Here is a 26,651-nt window from a genome sequence, read left to right as displayed (position 1 = left end):
CCTTGTTCCACTGAGCTAGTACTCAGTTTATGATTGCCTACCTTCTTTCCCTCCCTTCCGCCGACTAGTATTTCCATCAGTTGTATTCTAAGAGCACCTTACAACCCCAGTGGAGTTAGAAACAGTTATATAAGATGGCCGAAAGAAGCACAGTATTATTACTGTTATTATCATCACTGTATTTTTTATGAATAAGATCGCTTAAAAAATGTGCTCTTGTTGCATTCTTCAACACTATTAAATGCTGCGTGCATGCATGTCCAAAGGAACACTGCGTCGTACTGCTGAACAAAACGGCCGCCGACACCGGGCAAGCGACTTTCAGTTAAAATGTCTTCCCTGTAATAATGGATGTACAGCTACAAGTTGTAGACACATGGTTGACGACCTACGGGAGTTTGGATCTGGCTGTCAAGCCTGCTCGGATAGCCCGATGGTAAAGTGACCGCTCTCAATAAGCGGGAAATCTGGATTCGAGTCTCGATCCAGCACAAATTTTCATTGTTGTCATTCCATTATAGAGCTCAAAATTGTCCATATTCGGAACTGCAGATTTATTTCGTGTTCTGCTTAGTTTTTTGTATGAGCATTACAAGAATATGGCAGCAGGGCCACGTCGTAAGAACTCGTTCTTGCTTAGAAACTTAGAAGTTTTTGTTCCACTAACATCGTACTTCGTATTATTCATATGAAATCAATCAAGCATAAATCTTAAAGGAGAATAACATACTAGCTGTCACGCACATTCTTATCTGCAGCACGATCAGTCTCTAACCCATTTAAACTAATATTCCAGAAGGAAATTCACTGATGTACAAAAATCGGTATGTCCTTTGCAACCAGATGAAATGTAGGAAGTCATTCTTTTACAAGTAACTATAAAACATCTTCTTGTTCTTTTTAATTTAAGTTATTTGAATTGGGTCCAGTGAGAATTTAAGTTCATTTCTGCTAACTTACAAGTCAATGCATTCCTCCAACTCTTGTTGGTGTAGCAATTTTGCATTTCAAACAGGAAACTATAAGTTCATGTTTTGTTTGTATACCATTATGTCTAAAATTCAAGGCATACTGCGTTATCAGTATCCAAAATATAGTAGTTACCGAGTGTTAGTAATACTATCAATTGCACATGTTTAGAAATACATTGTTCACGACATTTTCAAAGTTAAATTACAGCACTTATTTCTCTTCTCACAGTTTATCTGCATCCAATTTGCTTGCCGCTCGCTGACGATCTGAGATCAAACGCTTTCGTCAGGTACAATCCTTTCATAGCCGGATGGGGAGCCATCGAGTTTCGTAAGTATGCAAGAAATTTGTTGTTGCAAGTATTTTGAGTACGTCAATCAATGTTCATAAAGTCATTCAATAATTTATATTTTCATCTACAAAGTCGGAACTGTTACAATTATGTACTAATGTTTCTTACTATAATATGAATTACATCGTATAGTGAAATAATAAAAGATCATAAGGTAATAAGAAAGAAGGACTAAAGAAGTTTTACTAACGAATTCCATAATCACCACTAAGATGTTGACAATTAGTGCTGTGTGATACTGGTATGTCAATCACGTTCCACAAGGCCCCTGCATGTGTATAGACAATCGACTGTTAGTGTTAACTGCCTCTTAGAGAAGCGTAGCACATAATAACGCCAGTTTATGCATTACGTATGCTAGGTCCACATATTGCATTGGTGTCCCAGTTTCAGTTGAGTTCATAGTGAGATTCAAACAATAAAATTGGAATTCCTGATGTGCTTCACTGACTGCACTGTGGCAGGTGCTGAACTTCAGGCTTCAGAGAATAGAAAAAAAATGTCACTTAAGTAGCCCCAGCTTGTCCCCGATATGCACCACTGTCAATGAAGAAACTGTCAGTCAACAAACTTTTACTTTCTGCACTGCTTGTGAATTAGTTTTTCATAGAGGATGCCAACCTGTCATAACTCGCGAGATAGTGTTAAAAGTCACAACTAATCCCTGGATGAAAAGTTCTTGATTTACTAGCCACGCCAGATTCTGATAAAATCGAGAGCCTTGGATGATTACTTCCATCACAGTCATCAGGGGCTAAGTCTGACTGTCGTGAAACTGGCGAGGCTCCCACTTTTATGCCCAGAGGACAGCATTTGTCTCGCTGGATTACGTTACACCCGAATTGGACTCGGCAAATAAACCGATAACTTTTTATCCAAGGACTCCGTTACAAAAGACTTGCTAGCCACGCAAATAGTCTCTGTTTGTAACAATCCGATTGGCATCTGACATATTCCATGAGCCGTCCACTGCACCGAAAATACACTCCTGGAAATGGAAAAAAGAACACATTGACTCCGGTGTGTCAGACCCACCATACTTGCTCCGGACACTGCGAGAGGGCTGTACAAGCAATGATCACACGCACGGCACAGCGGACACACCAGGAACCGCGGTGTTGGCCGTCGAATGGCGCTAGCTGCGCAGCATTTGTGCACCGCCGCCGTCAGTGTCAGCCAGTTTGCCGTGGCATACGGAGCTCCATCGCAGTCTTTAACACTGGTAGCATGCCGCGACAGCGTGGACGTGAACCGTATGTGCAGTTGACGGACTTTGAGCGAGGGCGTATAGTGGGCATGCGGGAGGCCGGGTGGACGTACCGCCGAATTGCTCAACACGTGGGGCGTGAGGTCTCCACAGTACATCGATGTTGTCGCCAGTGGTCGGCGGAAGGTGCACGTGCCCGTCGACCTGGGACCGGACCGCAGCGACGCACGGATGCACGCCAAGACCGTAGGATCCTACGCAGTGCCGTAGGGGACCGCACCGCCACTTCCCAGCAAATTAGGGACACTGTTGCTCCTGGGGTATCGGCGAGGACCATTCGCAACCGTCTCCATGAAGCTGGGCTACGGTCCCGCACACCGTTAGGCCGTCTTCCGCTCACGCCCCAACATCGTGCAGCCCGCCTCCAGTGGTGTCGCGACAGGCGTGAATGGAGGGACGAATGGAGACGTGTCGCCTTCAGCGATGAGAGTCGCTTCTGCCTTGGTGCCAATGATGGTCGTATGCGTGTTTGGCGCCGTGCAGGTGAGCGCCACAATCAGAACTGCATACGACCGAGGCACACAGGGCCAACACCCGGCATCATGGTGTGGGGAGCGATCTCCTACACTGGCCGTACACCACTGGTGATCGTCGAGGGGACACTGAATAGTGCACGGTACATCCAAACCGTCATCGAACCCATCGTTCTACCACTCCTAGACCGGCAAGGGAACTTGCTGTTCCAACAGGACAATGCACGTCCGCATGTATCCCGTGCCACCCAACGTGCTCTAGAAGGTGTAAGTCAACTACCGTGGCCAGCAAGATCTCCGGATCTGTCCCCCATTGAGCATGTTTGGGACTGGATGAAGCGTCGTCTCACGCGGTCTGCACGTCCAGCACGAACGCTGGTCCAACTGAGGCGCCAGGTGGAAATGGCATGGCAAGCCGTTCCACAGGACTACATCCAGCATCTCTACGATCGTCTCCATGGGAGAATAGCAGCCTGCATTGCTGCGAAAGGTGGATATACACTGTACTAGTGCCGACATTGTGCATGCTCTGTTGCCTGTGTCTATGTGCCTGTGGTTCTGTCAGTGTGATCATGTGATGTATCTGACCCCAGGAATGTGTCAATAAAGTTTCCCCTTCCTGGGACAATGAATTCACGGTGTTCTTATTTCAATTTCCAGGAGTGTATATGTCACTAACAGTCTGTTTGACTTGAGCTGCGATGTAAAGTCGCGAAGGAGACCTGCAATCAGGAGATGAACTGGAGGAGACTTATGCCAGAGCTGGCTAGGTAACTAAAATGAACTGGTCTTTTGTTGTCCAAAATTTATTTAATGTTGCACAGCAGAATATTGGTGTACACGATATTTTTTTTAAGTGCTGCCCAGTGAGCTGAGGGCTGAAAGGTCAAGTGTGTCAATCAGCTCGTCAACAAGGCATACCACCAATGTAGTGGAAGATTGGGCATCAGGCGAGTATTGCCATGCAACCTCCGAGAAAGCGTAGAAAAATCGCAAAAGCAGCAATGCTACCCAACTGGGCAGGTAAAGTAACACTCTGTAACTTCTAGCGCCAGAGTACCACTGCACTAGTCAAACATTGCAGGACATACTGAGCTCGGAGACCCTGAATAATTATTGACCAACCACAGCAAGGCAAGGAGTGATGACGAGACCAATAAACGAGGACAAATTCGATCATGCACCCAGGGTCGCCACAGGCTAGAGTCTAAGTAATGAGACTTTTGGAGCCCAAAGACACATCCAGTCGCGCTATCAGAGAGAATGACGATCTATTGAGTTTCAGTGAAACCACAACAAGCTGATCGATGATGGTCCTCCAGCCACCCACTTCCTGATTTCAACACTAAGGCACAGCCAACCTGATACAAACCACAGCTATGATTGCCATTGCTGTCTACTGGGCCATGTCGGATGAGGAAAAGACTGGTGTTCTGCCAGCTCTCCTCCGCTGAGGGTCAGTTGTGGATGATTTCCAAGCTGTCACCATCAGACTGTCCAGGCGTGGCACGGTCGCACAGCCCCCTAGCCGACTCATAAACAGCTGCTGCAGTTTTGGTCGATCAGTGTTGGATGACCAGGACCTGGGCTTCACGAAAGTTGACTTCCTGGACCACACAGTCGGCTATCCTCACATAAGCGCACGATGGGCTGTCCACAGGGCTGCTGAAGTTGGCCGTACTATACCACACAAATGTTTAGGGACGAACAGCGCCTGCCCGACTCCACACCGCCGCATCACGTCACATGTCTGCATCTCACTGTCCTGCTACTTCGACGTCATGTCTCGCTGACAAGGCACGTCAGCACTTCTTCATGGCTCTACCACTATCCAACGCACTGAGGCAACCATACAACTCCGTAAACTCTTCCAGGCAAACAAAATGTTATCACAGATGCCAATGTGTCACTAACGCCTCCAGGCATGCTCTGGACCACTCTTCCAAATTCCGTGCTCGGCCTCCTGCACACAGAGTGACCCCAGGTCATCGTGTTGCAACAACTGGTGTCATGAAGTGGTTGTAAGATTGATGTGTGCCTTATGAACGTGGGCATAAAAGCTATGTTCAGAAGCAATGTTGGCAACCTGAATGCTATAAGTGTGGATGAGTTGGACACTGTAGGAATCAGGTCAAAACAAAATAAATCGTAGTAGCTGTTACATACAAAACGGAGTTCTTCAACCATCAGAAGGCATTTTTATATGACATAACACTGCACAACAGATGCACAGATGGAATGCTGCTTGGCAGGCTTTTTGGGAGGCAATGAACACAAATTCCTGGTAGACACAGGTGGGCACATGTTCATCAGCCTGGTGCTAGTAGGCAGGAGGAAACTTGGGTTTCCAGCTTATAAAATACATGGAGTTGGTGACAATAACAGATTATTTAGGTATGATACTACTCAGTTTTATTATTGAAACTAAGAATTTTCGTTAACATTTCGAAGTATTGCCATATGTGGGTGAAGGGTGTTCTGCGATTTTTGTGCTAGATTTTCTGGACAAACATCATGTTAAAATCGATCTGTCACAGTATACAGTAGAACTCATGCGACTTTGTTTGCATAGAGGTATGTAGTTGCAAGCGAGGCAATGTCACAAGACACGCCCCTCACGAAGGTGTTGCTGACTACACTGTTAACATATATGCTAAAGAATGGGTCTCGTGATAAGATACCAGCAGGTACAGGGAAGTTACTGAGGGTATCCGTTCATACCAATTTACCCTGTGAAGCATTATATGTGGTATAACTGCTGGTGGAAACTGAACAGATAGACAAAATGCATTGTTTTGTTTGCAGAAGCATAGACACATGAGTAGTATTAATGATTATTTTATTATTTTGGATAACTTCAGCATGGATATGGTTAGCCTATTCAGGGGCTTAATGAATGCCACATTTGAGCTTTTAGATGAAGAGGATATTGATAGGTCACATGATGACCAGAACCACAAACGCACCACCGATCCAGCAGTGTTAGGTAAAAAAAGTGGGTCACTTGCAAGCTGTGACTGGAAGGCAATGGAAGCTTTGGTACTAGGGTTTATGGGTTTATGGATTTATTTAACATGAAGCATCCTTTACCAGCAACAAATATTACCCAGGTCTGTACATCTACAGGCAATAATGCACCAGATTACAGAAAGCCATACTGCATAGCAATGTATCTCCAACCAGTAAAGGCGGAGTTTATCGATCAGAAGTTATTGGAGGGTATAAGAGTACAGTGATAGCCTATGGGGTGTGACTGTGATCATCATTCTGAAAAGCTCATCACATGGTACTAAGGAGTACAGATTCTGTTGCAGCGACCACTACCAGAACACGAAAACCGTTACTGATACGTATCCCATCCTTACCACCTCAGAAATGTTAGACAACTTAGGACAGTGTCATTACTTTACAACAGTGGATCTAAGAAGTGAATATCACCAGCTGGAAGCAGTCTCAGAAGATAGACCAAAGACGGCTTCCTTGGTTCCATGGGGACATTTCCAGTATAGGATGATGCTGCTTGGGCTTAAAAACGGACCAGCCACATTCCAGATGTTATTAGATGGGGGTTTAAAGGCAAATACTTATATGGTATATTTGGATGACATTCTTTGGATGGTATTCTTGAAGTATATGCAAGAGCACGTGAAGTGATTGGAAAGCATACAGGAGACATGGAATAAACCGAAACTAGAGCTTTGGAACAACAAGAGCAGTCAGTGCAACATGATGGAAAATCGTCACAAAATCGAGTGGGTCAAGTGGTGTTAGTCGTTAATCCCTACACACCTAAAGGAAAGACAGAATTGCTTAACTAAACACTGAGGTTGTTGTCAAAGACATTGAGGTGACTTCTCCAGTGAAGTTTCTGACAGAAACATCTATCATCCACGTTAGTATGGTAAATCTTTTAAAGGAACGATGGATGGATTGCCACAAACCCCTACCACAGAGTCATGCCGCATGAAAAAGGCAAGATCAGTCAAGAAGCATACACCATTTGGTAAGCATGATGTGCATAGTGTACCCTGAAAACTGAGATCATCCATCGTGTAGAAATATTTGAGTTTACTTGTGTTATTTCTGGGATCTATTTAATACATGTCATTATTTTCTATTCTTGTTCGAGTGTATTGTGAATTCATATTAGTTACTGTAGAACGTTACAGTTGTATTTTGGTTATGTATTATCTGTTAGTTGTTTTGTATAAGTATTTTGGAAGGAGGAAGAGAATAATGAAAGTTTATTTCCTCAGGGACAATAAGTAAATGGGTACAAGTGAAGATGTAAGAGGTATTAATAATATCTGAGCATGTGTAAGCTCATGCTCTTACATCATTAGGAGACCTACAGGAATGTCTGTAGGAAGGAATCACCATTTGCCCAGCCAGAGAAGGGCAGTCTGAATGCAGACATGTGAAGTACCACTGTTTCTAGGAAAAGTAGGAGCATCAATATGCCAGAAGGAAATATTGTTTCCATCTCATTTTCAGAATGTAGGAGTGCATCGGATGTACTTAATCTTTGTACCGGAAACCTTGATCATGAATTCCTATGAGAATGTGAGACCCCAAGGGCAAGATAAAATTTACACAATAGGGGTATTTTGGTGAACGGCACGATTGTGAGATAGCTAGTATAGATTTCAACCCCCGGCTGCAATGGCAGCTACAGCTATACTTCAACTAATCCACTACGCGTTGTATTGGTTACAGAAACAGTTGAAAGTACTGCCAGCTCAAAATCTACTCTATCTTAACACTAAATCCCGACGTCATACGCTCCTTAGATACGCTAAAAGCATCTAGGCAAGGGAAAATTTCCATGAGACAAATGCTTCAGCACATTAAGCAATATCAAGAAACCGATGTCAAAATCTGATAAGTATAAGCGTTACAGCCACCAGTCTTGCATGTTTCTGATAGCAATTTGCGCACTTTACTTTTGTCTCAGACTTAGAAGTAGCCATTCACCGTATTACCTACAAATTAGATACCTGTCCAGAAAACAGCGTAAGAAAAGAACTGTAATCTTGTGGCAGCTTGCAAAATAGTGAAATTTGAAAAGCGTTCAGCAGAACGAAAGTTAGGAAAAATAGTACAGAATTAGGAAAAACAGGTAGATCTATATGGGTCAGCTCACACAAGAGAAAAGTTCGTACAATGAGCACAGCATACAATTGCATTTAAAAAGTATGAGACTGTTACAGAGGACGATCAGAGGTAAAATTCTGGACTAATCTTTTGGAACAAGAGAAGAGTGTTGCACCGCAGAATAAGTTCAGTGCACATGCCTAAAATTATTAACACTCCATAGCTTCAGGTACCAGAGCGTCATTGCAGTAGTCAAACAGTGCAGAAAGACCCAAGCTCGGCAACACTGAATAATTATTGAAGCACTACAGAGAGACAAAGAGCGCTGGCAATCCCAGTAAATGAGAGCAAATTCGATCATGCACCTAGAGTCACTACGTCAGAGGTCTAAGTTCATTTCTTTAAATAAGGCTTTTGTAGCTCAAAGACATATCCAGTCATCCCGCCATTCTGTCTGTGTTGCTATAACCAGAGAGGAAGATGGCCTGATGATTTTCACTGTAACCACAACAATCTGATTGATGATAGTCCACCTGCTATCTGCTTCCTGACTTCAGTACCAAGATGCGGCCAACATGTTGCAAACAACAGCCATTGTCTGTCGTTGTAGCCTACTGGGCTCTCACGGATGAGGAGAAGACTTATGTGCTGCCAGCCCTCGTTCAGTCAATTGCAGGTGATTTGCAATCTGACATCTCCACACCATCCAGGCGTAGCGTATTCGTATAGGCTCCGACTGACTAGAAAATCTGCTGCAGTCTTGATCGATCCGTGGTGGATGAGCAGGGTCTGCTCTTCATGACAACCGACATCCTGGACCACAAAGTTGGCTGTCCTCAGCTAATCATGCGGCGGGCTGTCTATGAGAGCACTGACATATGGGCTGTACTGTACCACAAAAATGTTCGAGGCGAATAGCGCCTGCCCATCTCCATGCTGCTGTCTTCACGACAACACTCGGCTGCAGCTCACCGTCCAGTAGCTCAAACGTCATGAGCCGGTGATGAGACACAAATGGTTCAAATCGCTCCAAGCACTATGGGACTTAACATCTGAGGTCATCAGTCCCCTAGAACTTAGAACTACTTAAACCTAACTAACCTAAGGACATCAAACACATCCATGTCCGAGGCAGGATTCGAACCCGCGACCGGAGCAGCAGCGCGGTTCTTGACTGAAGCGCCTAAAACCGCTCGGTCAAAATGGCCGGCGATGAGGCACATCTGATGAGGCACATCTGATGAGGCACATCAGCACTTCTTTGCAGCTTGCTCTGATGCTTGATTGCCATCCAGTGCACTGAAATAACCTTATAAATGTGTAAACTCATCCAGGTAAATCAATGTTATTACAGATACCACTGTGTCACTAACTTCTCCAGGCATACTCTGGACCACTCTCTCACATTCTGCGCCGGCCGGAGTGGCCGTGCGGTTCTAGGCGCTACAGTCTGGAGCCGAGCGACCGCTCCGGTCGCAGGTTCGAATCCTGCCTCGGGCATGGATGTGTGTGATGTCCTTAGGTTAGTTAGGTTTAATTAGTTCTAAGTTCTAGGTGACTGATGACCTCAGAAGTTGAGTCGCATAGTGCTCAGAGCCATTTGAACCATTTGAGCCATTCTGCGCAGAGCCTTCTGTACACAAAGTAACACCAGCTCCCAGGGCACAACATTATTATATTGACGCCTTTTGGGCTCAGCATTACATCAAACGTCAACAAGAAAAATCTTCATACAAATTATGCAGTCACATAAACTAGACCTCACAATCAGTACTCAGCTGAGTTTGTATGGAGACTTTTCTTTTTGATGTCTACTGATGGGCTGCACCCGAAAACCGTTAATTTAATAAATACATTTTGAACAACAAATGACCAGTTCATTCTAGCGCCCTACTCGATATTGGTATAAGTCTCCTCTTTATAAATTCCGATTGGCTCATTACAAAATCCTCTACAATGTCAGCAAGTGTTGAGTACACTGTTACTTTTACTGCTAGAAAGTTTGTCAGCATGGGAAGTTGGCCGCCGAACTGGCATACAACACCTCGACTTTCATTCAAAATCCACTATGAGTCAGCAAACTTAGAGATGTGCCACACAGTTTTTTTTTCTTTATTAAAACAACCATATATGTACATAAGCACAAAAACAAAATATTGAAGTGCTGGAACTGATTCAACACGAATTGTATCCTACAATAGACTGAAGAACACATTTCAATATAGTGCCATTTGTAAGCTTACAAAACAGAACATAAATAGTAGCCTCTTCAGTCCAGACAGACACATAGATCCGAAACGCAAACATGTATATAATTTATTGTCTTAACTGGAATGACAGTTCTGTCATTTGATTCATAACCATCCAAACTCAAAGTCATTTGGAGCACACAAACGGATAACAAGAGATGCACAGGTACATAAATTAATGAAAACGTCATAATGAAGTTAATAACACCATTGAGAAGTCGGGAGTAGTCCTAGGAACTGGTATAACCTCTTACTCGTTGTGTATTTTGTTCGCTACATAGTCTTGCATGTGATTTGTGCCATTACCGGCATCAAGAATTACCCTACGCCTTGTTTTTCAAAAATTATGTCTAACATGTTAGCAAACATCTTCCTGAAATTTGGGTAACGTTTCATCTTCCAGCGTGCCGTTCTCATGTAAGCCTCGAAACTAATGAGATTATCTTCACTATTGTGGATGATGATATATGTCACAAACTGTCCTAATATCCACATCACGGTGTTGTTCTTGGTAGCGGGAAAATGTTTCGCGTCCGGCCAGAGCAGGATGTCGGTGCAGTGGCAGGCTGGGCTGCTGCGGGTAATCCGGCCCAGCCTCTGCTGCACCCATTTCCAGTTAATGAGATGACCGCCACAAGTGAAGCGATGGCGTAAGGTGTCGACCAGGCCACAGCGGACGCATTTATCACTGTCACTTAAACCGATTCTATGCAACCTTTCATTTGTGGGTATAACATCGTTTACCACTTTATACCATGTGGACGCCACTTCAGCAGTGTGGACGGTTAAACTTATGTTGTCCCAAACTGCCTTCCAATGAACACTCGGGTATTTAAGTTCAATAGGATTTCGGACTATTGGAGATGTCCATCTTTTTAATAACAGGTGCGTCGTCGGTAAATCCTGCGTGAAATAATGTCCATCAATATAGCTTACTTCAAGAAAAAACTGCTTGACATGTCGTAGTTTGTAATGTATTTTACCTACATCAATGGGTGGATGCGTATCGGTGGGTTGTAAGGTTCGGAAGAGCCAACTGGTTACGCTGAGAGGTTCCTTGTCCAACAAATGGGTGATTCGTTTAATATATAACGCAGTACACTTTCGGTTAATGTCAGGCATGTTTAGTCCGCCGGCCTGTCTGGAAGACGTCAGCGTGGTGTATTTCACTTTGAACAGATGCCCTTGCCAGATAAATCTATTAGAGAGTTTCATCACGTGTTTGGCCTGCATCTTGGGGACTGGAAATAGTTGGGCCATATAGTACGCTTTACTGAATATATAACTGCTGAGGAGTCGTATGCGTTGGAGAATGTTAACGGACCGCCAATTGTTTTCATAGATGGCACCTTGCATTTTATTGGTGACCTGCTTCCAATTTTTTGCATTCATTTTTAGCGGGCATTTGTCGATAATCATCCCCAGAGTGGTGTGGTTTTCGACACGCTTCGCCCAAGGTATAATAACTGCGTCGAATCCTCGAATGTTGACAAAGGTGCATTTACCGGCGTTGATTTTAGCACCGGAAGCACGACAGTACTCGTCTACCGCGGTCTTGAGGGTTGATACGTCTCCGTCGTTGCGCAGTAACACTCCGACGTCGTCGGCGTAAGCACGAACCACGAAGGACGTCCCGGCGATCGAAAGGCCTGCAAGTTTGTCATGAATAGAGCGTAAGAGCGGCTCGAGCGATAAAACAAATAACATCATGGAGAGAGGGCTCCCCTGCGGCACTCCTCTTTGGACCTCGATGGGTTGAGTAAGCTGTCCATTTACACTGATTCTGGTTGTAATGCCCGTGACGAAATGTTGCACGACATTTATAACCCGTTGCTCAAAACCACACCGCTGCAGTAGCTGTAGGAGGTACTCGTGGCGGACGCGATCAAAAGCCTTGCAAAAGTCGATAAACAGCAATGCGAGATTCACGTTAGTGACTGACGCTATGGATATTACATCTCTATATTCCGCAAGAGGCGTCATAATAGTGCGACCAGGGATGCATGATTGATGGTTGTGAATCACTTGCTTCATTAACGGAGACAATCTGCTGTTGAGTGCTCTGGCGAAGGTTTTGTAATCAAAATTGAGTAAAGTAATAGGTCGGAAGTTATCTAAGGTTTTTCGGTGTTTGCTTTTTGGTATCAATACAATTCGGCCTTCCTTCATTTCGGCCGGCACGTCACTCCCTCGCATCACTTCATTGAGAACATCCGTAAATGCGTGTCCGATTATGGGCCAGAAGCGCACATAAAATTCCCGTGGCAAACCATCAGGGCCAGGGGATTTATTTGATGGCGAGCCAGAAATCAGTTCAAGGACTTCGTCTGGAGCAAAATCGTGTACGACCGCCAAGTTGTCCGCAGGCGTGACTACGGTGGGCAGAGCTCTCACGATATCGCCGCCGTCATCACCATATGTATCGCATTGCGAGTACAGATCCGTGAAGTACCGGTAAACTGCAGTAAGAATATCACTCTGTCGGGTCAAACGGAGTCCATCATCTGTGTCCAGCTCCCCGATAAAAGCTCGCTTGCGATGGGCACGATGTTTTATGAGGTGATACAGCGATGCAAGTTCGTCCTCTTGAAGCGATTTTGCTTTAGATCTGATCTTCAGTCCTTCAAGCTGCGTTCGCTTTACGCCTATAAGCTTCGCCTTTATTTGTTTGATGGTCGTCAGCTGTGTGTTGGTGGGTGTCGTAGTCGCATACAACTCTCGCAGAACTGTTTGGTAAAAATCAATCGTGCGTTTGACATCTTGCGCCCGTTGCCAACTGTAGTTCCTTAAAGATAATCGCATTTTCCGTTTGACCACAGCATTCCACCAGGCTATCTTGCTCGGATATCTGCAGCATTGCTTGAGACATCCGCCCATGTCGTGGAGATGACATCTTGTAGCAAGGCATCGGCGAGAATAGAAACATTGAGGCTCCACGGAATCCTATGCCATTTAGTATGCTGTTTGTCCAGATTTATTGTGACACAGAGGGCGCAGTGGTCGGAGAAGCTAGCCGGAATGACATCGGCGTCCAGAACATGTTGGCAAATGTTCTCAGAGATGTACAAACGGTCTAGACGGCTACATGCGGTGGTGGTCAGGTACGTGTACTTTACCAGGGTAGGAAATTTTAGTTCCCACGCATCCTTCAGCTGCAGGTGACGCACCAGATCATGTAGTTCCCTACAGTAATTAAAGTTTGGCGATTGGTCTTTCCTGTGGATCACACAGTTGAAATCACCACTAATTATCAACTGGGTTGGGTTGCGGCGTAGCAAGTATGTGATGTCTTGTTTAAAGAAGTTAGCTCTTTCTGATTTTAAGGTCGTTCCAGATGGAGCATAGATATTGACGAGGGTGACATCAAAAATTTGGCAAGCTATGCCTCTACCGGAGTCCAACATTTCGATATTGCTCACTGGGATTCCGTCTCGTGTTAGAATGGCCGTACCTGTACCCCCGTCCGCCACGGTGTTTACGATTGTTACAAATCCTGATACATGAAAACTTAAGATAGACACTTCCTGTAACAGAACTATATCAGCTTCGGACTCATAGATAAACTGCCGTAGCATTGCTAATTTTAAATCTGTCCTAACTCTATTAATGTTCAGGGACAAAAACTTATAAGCTTGACTCATGATCGTCCGAGACTTGTGGGTGATGGGAAGCGTAGGAAGCCCAGTCCATCTCACCGTCGGACTTCGAACCTACATCCGCAGGTTTTGTACCAGTTTTTGCGCTGACTTTACTTTTTGAGTTACTTCGAGCCGCGGAGTCCTTTGGTTTAACTTTATTTTGCCGTCGCAAAGGCGTCCGAAGTGTCATTGAAGACGGCGGAGTCGGCGAGTCATGGCTGTAAGCAGTATGTGAAAGTCCTTGCTTCGGAACGGGTGACGGCAAGTCCGAAGACGCGGCGTCAGTAGGCTCACTGTGTTTGTTTGGAGCCGCACTGGCTGTTTGTATACAGCTGTCCGGGTCCTCGTGTTGTGTGGAAGCAGTTTCGAGGTGGCGGCTGTGTATGTTATGCTCTACACCGCGTGCTTCATCCGCCGTGTTTACGAGTTGCATTTGACTGACTGCCGCCTCTTGTGTGTTGGCCACCTGCGGCGAGTGGCAAGCGGCATCGGAACGGATTGCTGTAAACACTCGGCTGCACTCGTATTGACAGTTCCTGCGTCGGGCGGTTGAATGGGAATTTGGCGGGTCGTAACTGAGTCATCCGACACATGCGTGTCCTGTGTGGAGGCCTGTGGCTCCGCGTCATCGGTTTGATTTTTTACTGCCTGTTCGCCGGAACCACTACCGTCACTTATAGTACGTCGTCGTTTGTTACCGGCAGATAATGCAACACCGGTGGCTAAGGGGTGACTGGCCACGGGTTTTTGAGGCAAGGGTGGGAAGGTGCCGTTGCCGAGATCGTTGTCCTCTAACACAGATGCACTCGGTTGGGAGTCAGTCACAGAAGGCGTCTGATTTTGAGTTAGGACATCAGCCAATGTTAATCTCTGTCATTGTTGCAGATTGTTTCGAAGTACGACAACTCGCCGTGGGCAATCCTCTCGTAAATGGCCACTCGTGTTACAGATGAAACAAGTACCTACTTGCCCCTCGTAAATGACATGAGCCTTATAACCACAAACCATTATATAGGATGGGATATTGACTTTAACGGCCATGTCAACTGAGCGAATCCCACTATAACATTGGAGTTTGTGACGGCTCGACCATTTTTCGTTTCTAATCTGTCGGATGTCACCGTATTTGGCGAGGACATCTCTAAGAAAACAATTCTCAACCTCAGGTGGCAAATTGAACACTCGCTCTTGTTTATACTCAAAGTCAGCGTTAGTTATTGAAACTGTACTCACCGACTGATCACGATGTCGGAACTCTGCTTTCCCACCAGTATTCACCAAAATTTTCTCCAGTTGTATCTGGTCTAAGAACTTCACAAAGAAACAGTATTCCGCCATGTCATAATATTCTGTGTGGACTTGGTCGGATGTGATGCCAATAATATCTACTATCCAGTCATGGATTTCTAGAGAACTCGGTTGCACATTCCTGGAAGATTTCTCAAATGCAAAACACAGGGTATTTTTACGTGGTACACTGGGAGCCATAACTGCACTATATGCGCGGTCGGGACCGCTGTTAGTAAATTTAGAAGCTTGTGTACGACGGTAGTGAAGAAGCACTGAGAATATCACAGGTCACAATCCAAGAATTATTATAAACACAGCTTGCGGCGCTACGACTACGCGGAAGTACCGACACGTCCGATCGCTGTCGCGTCCCAAGCGGAACTGTCAGTGGTCGACAGCACTACCTGATGACTGCCGCTTACAAGTTATGGTTCGTTGGTATCCCAAGGAGAACGCAACAGAACTGTGTTGTCATTTTGGAGAGGTTCTGTATCGACCCAAACAGTACGCAACGGTCTCCACAGGATCAAATTTGACCTCTAGAAATCCACTAGGAATAAGATTACAAATTACCCAGTAACGTGGTGCATGCAGTAGGCAGACAAGGGAACACCTGGAATGGAACCTGGAGCAGTGGTGCCAGGTTCCTGAGGAGTTCAGGATGTGCCTCACCCCTGACGATTGTCATAGAATAGTGTGGAGGCAGCCTGATAGCAATATCTGTCTCAGATATGCTGCCCCACATATTCAGAATGGACGTGAGTGACACACATTTTGGGCTTGTATCATCTACGTCTCAGGCATGCTGCCCCACCGATTTAAAAGTGAGGTGGGTCAGTCACATTTCGGCTGATATCATTTACTTCTCCGGCACACTGCTCCACGGATTCTGAAGGGAAGTGTGTCATTCACGTTTTGGGACTGGTACCGTGTATATCTCAGGTACACTGCTCCATAGATTCAGAAGGAAGGTGGGTCACTCAAATTTGGGGCTGGTACTGTATATGTCTCAGGCACACTCCCCCCAGATTCAGAAGGAACGTAGATCAGTCACGTTCTGGGTTGCTGTCATGTACATCTAAAACACACTACACCACGGGTTAAGAAGAGGAGTAGGTCAGTCACGTTATGGGATGGTATTTCACAGTAACCTAACTTTCCAGTTTCGTAAGGCTTATCATTTCGTTTCCTGCTCTCCTTGACTCCTAAGCTCATACACTTTCGTAGATTCATAAGCGGCATTAAACTTAGTTCGAAAAGCTTATATTGTGAAACAGGTCAAAATCTACATCTACATCTACATCTACATTTATACTCCGCAAGCCACCCAACGGTGTGTGGCGGAGGGCACTTTACGTGCCACTGTCATTACCTCCCTTTCCTGTTCCCGTCGCGTATGGTTCGCGGGAAGAACGACTGTCTGAAAGCCTCTCTCTAATTTTACATTCGTGATCTCCTCGGGAGGTATAAGTAGGGGGAAGCAATATATTCGATACCTCATCCAGAAACGCACCCTCTCGAAACATGAACAGCAAGCTACAACGCGATGCAGAGCGCCTCTCTTGCAGAGTCTGCCACTTGAGTTTGTTAAACATCTCCGTAACGTTATCACGGTTACCAAATAACCCTGTGACGAAACGCGCCGCTCTTCTTTGGATCTTCTCTATCTCCTCCGTCAACCCGATCTGGTACGGATCCCACACTGATGAGCAATACTCAAGTATAGGTCGAACGAGTGTTTTGTAAGCCACCTCCTTTGTTGATGGACTACATTTTCTAAGGACTCTCCCAATGAATCTCAACCTGATACCCGCCTTACCAACAATTAATTTTATATGATCATTCCACTTCAAATCGTTCCGCACGCATACTCCCAGATATTTTACAGAAGTAACTGCTACCAGTGTTTGTTCCGCTATCATATAATCATACAATAAAGGATCCTTCTTTCTATGTATTCGCAATACATTACATTTGTGTATGTTAAGGGTCAGTTTCCACTCCCTGCACCAAGTGCCTATCCGCTGCAGATCTTCCTGCATTTCGCTACAATTTTCTAATGCTGCAACTTCTCTGTATACTACAGCATCATGGACGAAAAGCCGCATGGAAATTCCGAGACTATCTACTAGGTCATTTATATATATTGTGAAAAGCAATGGTCCCATAACACTCCCCTGTGGCACGCCAGAGGTTACTTTAACGTCTGTAGACGTCTCTCCATTGATAACAACATGCTGTGTTCTGTTGGCTAAAAACTCTTCAATCCAGCCACACAGCTGGTCTGATATTCCGTAGGCTCTTACTTTGTTTATCAGGCGACAGTGCGGAACTGTATCGAACGCCTTCCGGAAGTCAAGAAAAATAGCATCTACCTGGGAGCCTGTATCTAATATTTTCTGGGTCTCATGAACAAATAAAGCGAGTTGGGTCTCACACGAGCGCTGTTTCCGGAATCCATGTTGATTCCTACATAGTAGATTCTGGGTTTCCAAAAACGACATGATACTCGAGCAAAAAACATGTTCTAAAATTCTACAACAGATCGACGTCAGAGATATAGGTCTATAGTTTTGCGCATCAGCTCGACGACCCTTCTTCAAGACTGGGACTACCTGTGCTCTTTTCCAATCATTTGGAACCTTCCGTTCGTCTAGAGACTTGCGGTACACGGCTGTTAGAAGGGGGGCAAGTTCTTTCGCGTACTCTGTGTAGAATCGAATTGGTATCCCGTCAGGTCCAGTGGACTTTCCTCTGTTGAGTGATTCCAGTTGCTTTTCTATTCCTTGGACACTTATTTCGATGTCAGCCATTTTTTCGTTTGTGCGAGGATTTACAGAAGGAACTGCAATGCGGTCTTCCTCTGTGAAACAGCTTTGGAAAAAGGTGTTTAGTATTTCAGCTTTACGCGTGTCATCCTCTGTTTCAATGCTTTCATCATCCTGGAGTGTCTGGATATGCTGTTTCGAGCCACTTACTGATTTAACGTAAGACCAGAACTTCCTAGAATTTTCTGTCAAGTCGGTACATAGAATTTTACTTTCGAATTCACTGAACGCTTCACGCATAGCCCTCCTTACGCTAACTTTGACATCGTTTAGCTTCTGTTTGTCTGAGAGGTTTTGGCTGCGTTTAAACTTGGAGTGAAGCTCTCTTTGCTTTCGCAGTAGTTTCCTAACTTTGTTGTTGTACCACGGTGGGTTTTTCCCGTCCCTCACAGTTTTACTCGGCACGTACCTGTCTAAAACGCATTTTACGATTGCCTTGAACTTTTTCCATAAACACTCAACATTGTCAGTGTCGGAACAGAAATTTTCGTTTTGATCTGTTAGGTAGTCTGAAATCTGCCTTCTATTACTCTTACTAAACAGATAAACCTTCCTCCTTTTTTTTTATATTCCTATTAACTTCCATATTCAGGGATGCTGCAACGGCCTTATGATCACTGATTCCCTGTTCTGCACATACAGAGTCGAAAAGTTCGGATCTGTTTGTTATCAGTAGGTCCAAGATGTTATCTCCACGAGTCGGTTCTCTGTTTAATTGCTCGAGGTAATTTTCGGATAGTGCACTCAGTATAATGTCACTCGATGCTCTGTCCCTACCACCCGTCCTAAACATCTGAGTGTCCCAGTCTATATCTGGTAAATTGAAATCTCCACCTAAGACTATAACATGCTGAGAAAATTTATGTGCAATGTATTCCAAATTTTCTCTCAGTTGTTCTGCCACTAGTATTCTTAACGGTTCTCTGCAGTTTGCTTTATAAATAACGTGAGATATAATTCTTATAACTCGCTTCTCTATTCTAAAAACATTATTCCTTCATGAATAATGGTTTGGTTTTTTGGTTTCCCTAAAAATGATTTCTCAACTTATTAACGTGCGAAAATATCTAGAATAAACAAGTTTCTTCAGTTTTAAATTGCCTGAAGGTGTCGTCACATGGACTGCATTCTCGTACGTCCCTGAATTATGGCGCCTCATTATCCTAGATAAATATTTTCCAGTTAGTGTTGTGATCTATTTTCAGATGTTTCGTTAGCTGCCTTTTCCATAAGACGAATTGCATTCTTTTTTATTCTAACGTGCAGTCTGTCAGTCCGTGGGTTCATTCCAGGCTTCCATTCAGCTCTTTTTCTTAGGGATGAGATGGACTCTCAACAGAGATCTTGAACAGTCTCTACACCAGAGCACATCGTGGCGAACTGTGCCTAGCAGTTAGGGCCAAATAAAAGTCGGTTCAACTTGATCATTGTTGTTGGAGAGAATTCAATGTTTTTACTTATTTCTGAAAAATTTATTTCTTAAATTTCAGAATTTTTTTGGTTAAATGTTTAGATGGAGTAAAACTTCCGTTCAGGAATTACGCTTTCATTTTTTGGCCAGCACAAATATTTACTGGCAAGTGAAAATGCATAAACAGCAAATTTCAGCGACGCATTTTCTGTTAACGAAGAGCTCTCAGACGGGAGAAATTGATCATAGTGTTTATGAGTAAACGTATGAGCTATTGAGTTTCTGTATGGAAATGGATGAGTAATATTTAGGAATAGAAGAACAGATGCACGCAATCAAGAATGTACACTTCCTTAACTTTACATTAGCGTAACACAAGGAAGAAGCAGAAATTGTGACGACACATAAACTTGTAACTGCGTCCTTATATCGACCACAGACTTACCCCAAGACGTAACCGAAAATTTTAATGCAGACTTAATTTCACTCGTACGAACGCTCCCGCTCTCCGTAGTGGAGACTTTAATTATGAAGAATCGATTGGGGTAATTATATTTCTGTAAGTAATGAGAAAGACAAGGCAGCCTATGAAACAATACTAAATGCTTCTTCTGAAAACTACTTAGAACAGACATTCTGTAAACGCACTCGCAACGTATAACAGACATAATGGCAATAAACAGATATGACTTCTTTGACGATTTCCACAATGAAACTGGTATCAAGGATCTTCAGGCAATTACAACAGAAATGATCACCAAAGTGAAACGATCAATTAAAATAAGTAGAAAGATTCACATGCTCAGTAAACTAGGTAAAGAGGCGTCCTTATATCGACCGTAGGATGGTTCAAGTTTAGAAGAATAGTTGACCAAGTACTGGACGTACAGGATGGTCGAAACAGTCTGGAAAGCTTGTCAGTGTGTGGCAAGGTAGGTTGTGCAGAGCAACAATCCAAGTTAATCAGTACTGAAGTTAACTAATCAGCCGTCCTGCGCGCGCAAATTCAAGCGTCCACCCACATACAAAAAAATGTTTCAAATGGCTCTGAGCACTAAGGGACTTACCTTCTGAGGTCAACAGTCCCCTAGAACTTAGAACTACTTAAACCTAACTAACCTAAGGACATCACGCACATCCATGCCCGAGGCAGGATTCGAACCTGCGACCGTAGCGATCGCGCAGGTCTAGACTGTAGCGCCTAGAACCACTCGGCCACCAACATACAATCAGTGTCAGTTGTTCTCATAGCGTAGATGATAGCGCACGAGACTGCTCCGCCTTTGGCTCGCATTCGATCCTTACCACCACCATCCCATGACCAATTTTTGTATCGCTCCCTTGTTCGGTTTTAGGAAACCAAATGAAAAGCACGTTTGGCGACACCATCTCTGGCTGGCTGCTTGAATTTGCGCGCGCAAGAGCGTGACTGGATACCTTCCGTGCTAATTAATTCGGAAACGGTGCATCGTACGGAATTTTTTTTTTGAACCGTCATTTTTCAGCACAACCTATTCTGCAATATGCTTACAAGCTTTTAATCCTGTGTATGTGTCTAGTAGAACAGTTTATGGTGGGAGGGACCCTCCACGGTATATTAGGACTGAAAAGAAACTTCTAAGGAAGCAGCGACTACTCAAAGCATGCTATAGATACAGGTACGTTAAATGAAACGCACTGTGTTTCAGAAGGGCAGTGCATCAAGCTATCAATGACTATTGTACTAGAATCTTACAGAAACACTTCTCACCACTAATCAATGACACTGGAACTCAAATTGATAGTATCAAAGTAAAAACAGAAATTCTGAACTCTCGCATCAAATTTTCCTGTACAAAGGAAAAGTTAGGTTTACTGTTATAGTTTAACTCTCGCTTCACTTCAGAGATGAGCGATATAGTTATTAGTATCAGCAGCGTAGAGAAGTAGCTGAAATTGTTAAAACTGAACAAAACCCCACGATTGGACCTAACAAATGTCAGATTCTATACAGAATTTGCAGCTAATTATCCCATCTTTCAACCATATTATACTATAGATCGCTTGAATAAAAATTGAACTCAGTAGTTGGAAGAAAGCACAGGTCACATTGGCCTACAGGAATGAAAGCAGAAGTGATCCAGAAAATTATTGTCTGGTATCAGACTTCCATATATTGTAGGATCTTAGAATCTATTGTGATGTCGTACGAAATCTATGGCGTGCCTTCTGATGTGTCATCTTGGAAGCCATGGATCAGGGTAATCAGGTGAATGCAATATTTCTTGAGTTAAAAGGCGTTTGATTAAGTACCAGACCAATGTTTATCAACGAAAGTACGATAATATGGAGTATCAAATGATATTTTGTGACTGAACTGATCATTTTTTGATAGGGAGGACGCACCACGTTATCTTGGAAGGAAAGTGATCGTCAGGTGTAAAAGTACCTTCAGTCGTGCCTGTGGCAAGTGAGACCTTTTCTGTTAATGCTGTACGTTAATGGCCTGTGGGATAAAAATATTTTTAGGACTGGACGAAAAAACACTTGAGACATTTGCGACGGCACTTCAGTGGGTCCTAGCAAGCCTAGAATTACATCTGGAGGAGGTCCAGAAGGTACTACAACACACACAAGATACTAGATCACTCTGTTACAGTTTGTACAACATAAAATACTCAACTTGGAAAAACTCCATATCCATAGGAATGTCATTTATTTGTTACGGTTGCTGTACTACCGGCCGCCGTGGCCGAGCGGTTCTAGACGCTTCAGTCCGGAACCACGCTGCTGCTGCGGTCGCAGTTTCGAATCCTGCCTCGGGCATGGATGTGTCTGATATCCTTAGGTTAGTTAGGTTTAAGTAGTTCTAAGTTCTAGGGGACTGATGACCTCAAGTGTTAAGTCCCGTAGTGCTTAGAGCCATTTGAACCATTTTGGTTGCTGTACTCTGTAACTTATCACTTGATACAATTGAGAATGATAGGATCTTCTCACAATATACAGCTGGCTACACTGAAGGGAAAAAAATCGCAACACCAAGAAGTTGTACGACACAAACGAAAGTTGGTAGGCTGTTTCCACATATGGAAGGTGAAAATCTTTGAGATAGGACGTGGTGAGTTGATGTTAATCAAGAATGCCTTTAAGGCGATGAAGATGCGATTATTAGCACCTCACTAAGTTTGAACGAGGCCATGTAATAGGGCTACGAGAAGCTGGATGTTCCTTCTGCGACACTGGAGAAAGTCTTGGGAGAAATGTAACCACTGTACATGATTGCTGGCAGCTATTGTCACGGGAATGCACGGTTGTATAGACCGGGCTCCGGCAGGGCCACTTGGTAGTACCGAAAGGGAAGACCGCCGTGTTTGGCGTATGGTTCTCGTACATTGCACTGCGTCTGCAGTAGCAATTTCAGCAGCAGTTGGCACCACACTGACACAACAAACTGTTACAAATCGGTTACTTCAAGGACAGCTCAAAGCCAGGCACCCTATATGTGGTGACGATGAGCAGTGATTGTGTCTTTCAGGGTACATGAAGATGCACACCACGCCTAATCTGCTACGGGCTCTTGTGCGGATCAGTGTCTCCAAGTAAGGGGTTCATGGGTAGGTGTTGCTTAGTCAGTAGTGACTAACACGCTGGAAATTTGTGTCGGAAGCGAAGTGTGCACGGATGAGCAAGACAGTTAAGGCAACTCCTCGCGTGAAGCGGGAAACCGTGTTTAACCCCCGGTCTGGCACAAATTTTCACCTGTTGCCACTGATACGCTGAGAGAAAAAATACGCAACATCAAGAAGGAGTTGTATAGGTTGTGTAGAAAGTTGGTAGGCGTGTGTTTACATCCCAAAGGAAACGTCTATTCAAATTTCGCGCCAGTAGCATAAGAGTGGCGCTAGAAGCGTCTCTATGAGAACGCAAATCAGGTTTGCTTTAAATACACTCTGTAACGGTCGTGAGCATTATTTACCTTTGAGATGGGATGTGGTGAGCTGATGTTAGTCAAGATTGTCTTTAAGACAACAAAGACGCCATTATCAACACCTCACTGAGTTTGAAGGCGATCATGTAATAGAGGTATGAGAAGCTGGATGTTCCTTCTGCGATACTGCAGAAAGACTAGGCAGGAAGTGGCCACTGTACACGATAGCTGGCAGCAGTGGTCACGAGAATATACGGTCGCAAGAAGACCGGGCTCTGTGGCACTACTGAAACGGAGGGTACTGAAAGGGATGTTCCCATACGGCTATGGCGCATTGTTCTGCAATTGAGTAGCAGTTGGCACTACAGTGACACAACGAACAGTTACAACCGGTTACTTCAAGAACAGCTCTGAGCCAAATGCCCTGTAGCGTGCGTTCCACTGATCCCAAATCACCGCCATTTGCGACTTCAGTGGAGTCAAGCGAGAGCTCCTTTGGAGGGCAAGTAGGAGGCATGTTGTGGTTTCTGAGGAAAGCTGGTTCTGCCTCTGTGCCGGTGACTGCTGTGCGTTGCTTAGAATGAGGTACCCACGAGGATACTTCATAATATTTTACGGCTGTAGCTGTTACCAGTGGTTTGTCGTCAATAGTGTAATCAAACAGTAAAGTTTCTCTTCGACTGTTTATGCACAATACCTTACATTTATTAACGTTGAAAATCTTCTGCCAGTTCCTGCATCAAGCGCCAATTCTCTATAGGTCTTCCGGTATATCACAGTAGCTGAACGACTTTGTGACTTTGCTACATACAACAGCATTGACCGCAAACACTGTCGCAGAGCTTCCGACGCTATTTATCAGAGTATTTGTAAATACTGTGAGCAGTAACAGCTCTTTAACGCTCCCAAGGTTGCTTTTATATCCGACTATTTGCCACCGTTACGAATGATGTGTTGAGTTCTCTTCTGTCTGAATACGTTCCTGTCAAATTTATTGCGCTGCAGGTATGAAAAGAAAAAGACGGCAGGCGGACGGTGTAAGCCTTGAAAGAATGCACGTGGTCAAAGACAATATGATATTTACGTGGTGATGCAAATGACCCCCGTATCACAACATAATAATATTTGTTGCCATCTGTCACTTCACAACAATCTAACGTCTGTCAAATTCGCTTTAAACAGAAAATTTTCTATTCTTCATCCGTGGAAATGACAGCAATGATTCGTATAGATCTCTGTGTTTTGTTGCCGGCCGGGGTGGCCGAGCGGTTCTAGGCGCTACAGTCTGAAACCGCGCGACCGCTACGGTCGCAGGATCGAATCCTGCCTCGGGCATGGATGTGTGTGATGTCCTTAGGTTAGTTAGGTTTAAGTAGTTCTAAGTTCTAGGGAACTGATGACCTCAGATGTTGGGTCCCATAGTGCTCAGAGCAATTTGAACCATTTTTGTGTTTTGCTTTGTACTTTTAGGACCATGAAGCGCAACTTCCACATGACCAAGCGAAACTAGTCCATCACAGAGAAACAGGCGTAATGTTGTGGCTTAACATCTGTATTAAAACATAAATACTTTTTTGCCTGTATTTACTAACATTTATGAAAATTGCTATACTGAGGTCTACTTCGTAGAAGACACCCACTGATTAAAATATTGACCTCCATGAAAATACTGCACATACATTCACCAATATCTCTGATTGTATGGTTGCTATAAATTCAAATTACTGATGAAATAGATTAGTGAGTAATGGATAGAATGAAAGAGGCAATCTAAAACGCCTTGAATTCTCCGGCCAATTAAATTGGTAAGGAGCTCTGGCACAGACACTTTTTTTCTTATTGTCAGTGAGATATTAGGGGCAAAGATCTTGTTTCTTTCATTGTCAGTCATGAGGAATAAAAGGGTGTAGAATACTGGTTGCATGCGCAAATTTTTTACTCTCACTGCTGATTTCTCGTATTTCAGTAGCTATTAAAGAACGACAATTTGGTGCACTAATGACTGACATTAGCACCATTAACGTAAAGTGGTATCGAAAGAAGCTTGATTTAAAAACTTAAACGTTTACTTAGAAATAACTTGACTTCGTAATTGCAGGCGGGCCTTCAAGCGCAGATCTCCTGGAAACACAGCTGCCAGTCGTTGAACCAGAGACATGCGAGAAGGCGTACGAACGGTTTAGTGCGGCAGTAATTGACGACAGGGTTCTGTGCGCCGGATTTGCTAAGGGCGGGAAGGATGCTTGCCAGGTAAGTCTCTTTACAAGACTGTTTGCGAGCTGCAGCACATTCGAGTTGTGTATTATGAGTACAACCACGCGCGATGTCTTCATTTCAGGGAGACTCTGGCGGTCCTCTGATGCTCCCACAGGGCAGGATATTCTACACCATCGGGGTTGTGTCCTACGGCCACAACTGCGCCGAACCGGGAGTCCCAGGAGTATACACGAGGGTCACAAAATTCCTTGACTGGATCAAGAACAATATTGACTGAATCATCAAACTCTGTTTCAGTTGTTAATGAAACAAAACTTTAACACTAATAAACTTTTTTAATTCATTGTTAATTAGTTTAATTTTATTTCACAGAATGAAACTTTGTTTTCAAAGTACAGCAGAAAAGTATGGTAAGGCGATGTAGTTATAAAGAAGGTCATAGTTATATATAACGATCTAAAAAATGACAGTCGTCAGCTTCGATTTATTCCCCTTGATTCCACAGGAAAAACTGGGCAGGCAAAATGTTGTGATACGCTTCCGATAGCTGCGGCAGTACGTGACTATATTCTTCAATAGATATCTTCCTTTCATCAATAATTTTTACCTGCCATTGGTAACCATAATATAATATTCATAGATTTCGTATCTAATGTCTAATTTCAGGAAAATTAGGCAGTGAGTACAGTTAAAGCTTTGACAACTAATGTGAACGTTACAGGTACCATGGAATTCTTGATTACTAGTATCACAGGTCAGTCGTAATGTACTAAAAATTATATCCTCCCATAAGTACCTCGTTAGAATCCATGGAGCCTTTGTACACCAGATCATGCTCTATCTCAAAATATTATTTGATTTATTATTTTATTCACAGCTGTAATTTTCAGCAATTGTAGTATATATTTCAGAATAAAATGTAATCGTCAGTTGCAAATATATTTTTGTTTCGC

General features: G+C 44.0%; 1 protein-coding gene across 1 annotated transcript in view; it reads left to right on the top strand.

Moving 5' to 3' along the window:
* Positions 1 to 26,048, top strand: part of LOC126184887 (venom protease-like) — a 237,912-nt gene extending 211,864 nt beyond the window's left edge. The window contains exons 6-8 of the mRNA XM_049927519.1: positions 1,201 to 1,302; positions 25,580 to 25,731; positions 25,820 to 26,048. Of these exons, the coding sequence (XP_049783476.1) occupies positions 1,201 to 1,302; positions 25,580 to 25,731; positions 25,820 to 25,975 (410 nt within the window). The 3' untranslated portion in view covers positions 25,976 to 26,048. The remainder of the gene's footprint in view (positions 1 to 1,200; positions 1,303 to 25,579; positions 25,732 to 25,819) is intronic.
* Positions 26,049 to 26,651: the final 603 nt, after the last annotated feature.

This window comes from Schistocerca cancellata, chromosome 1 (assembly GCF_023864275.1).
Source record: "Schistocerca cancellata isolate TAMUIC-IGC-003103 chromosome 1, iqSchCanc2.1, whole genome shotgun sequence".
NCBI classification, from domain to species: Eukaryota; Metazoa; Arthropoda; class Insecta; order Orthoptera; family Acrididae; genus Schistocerca; species Schistocerca cancellata.
Note: the sequence above shows the minus strand (reverse complement) of the source record. Positions and strands in the feature narration are given on the sequence as shown.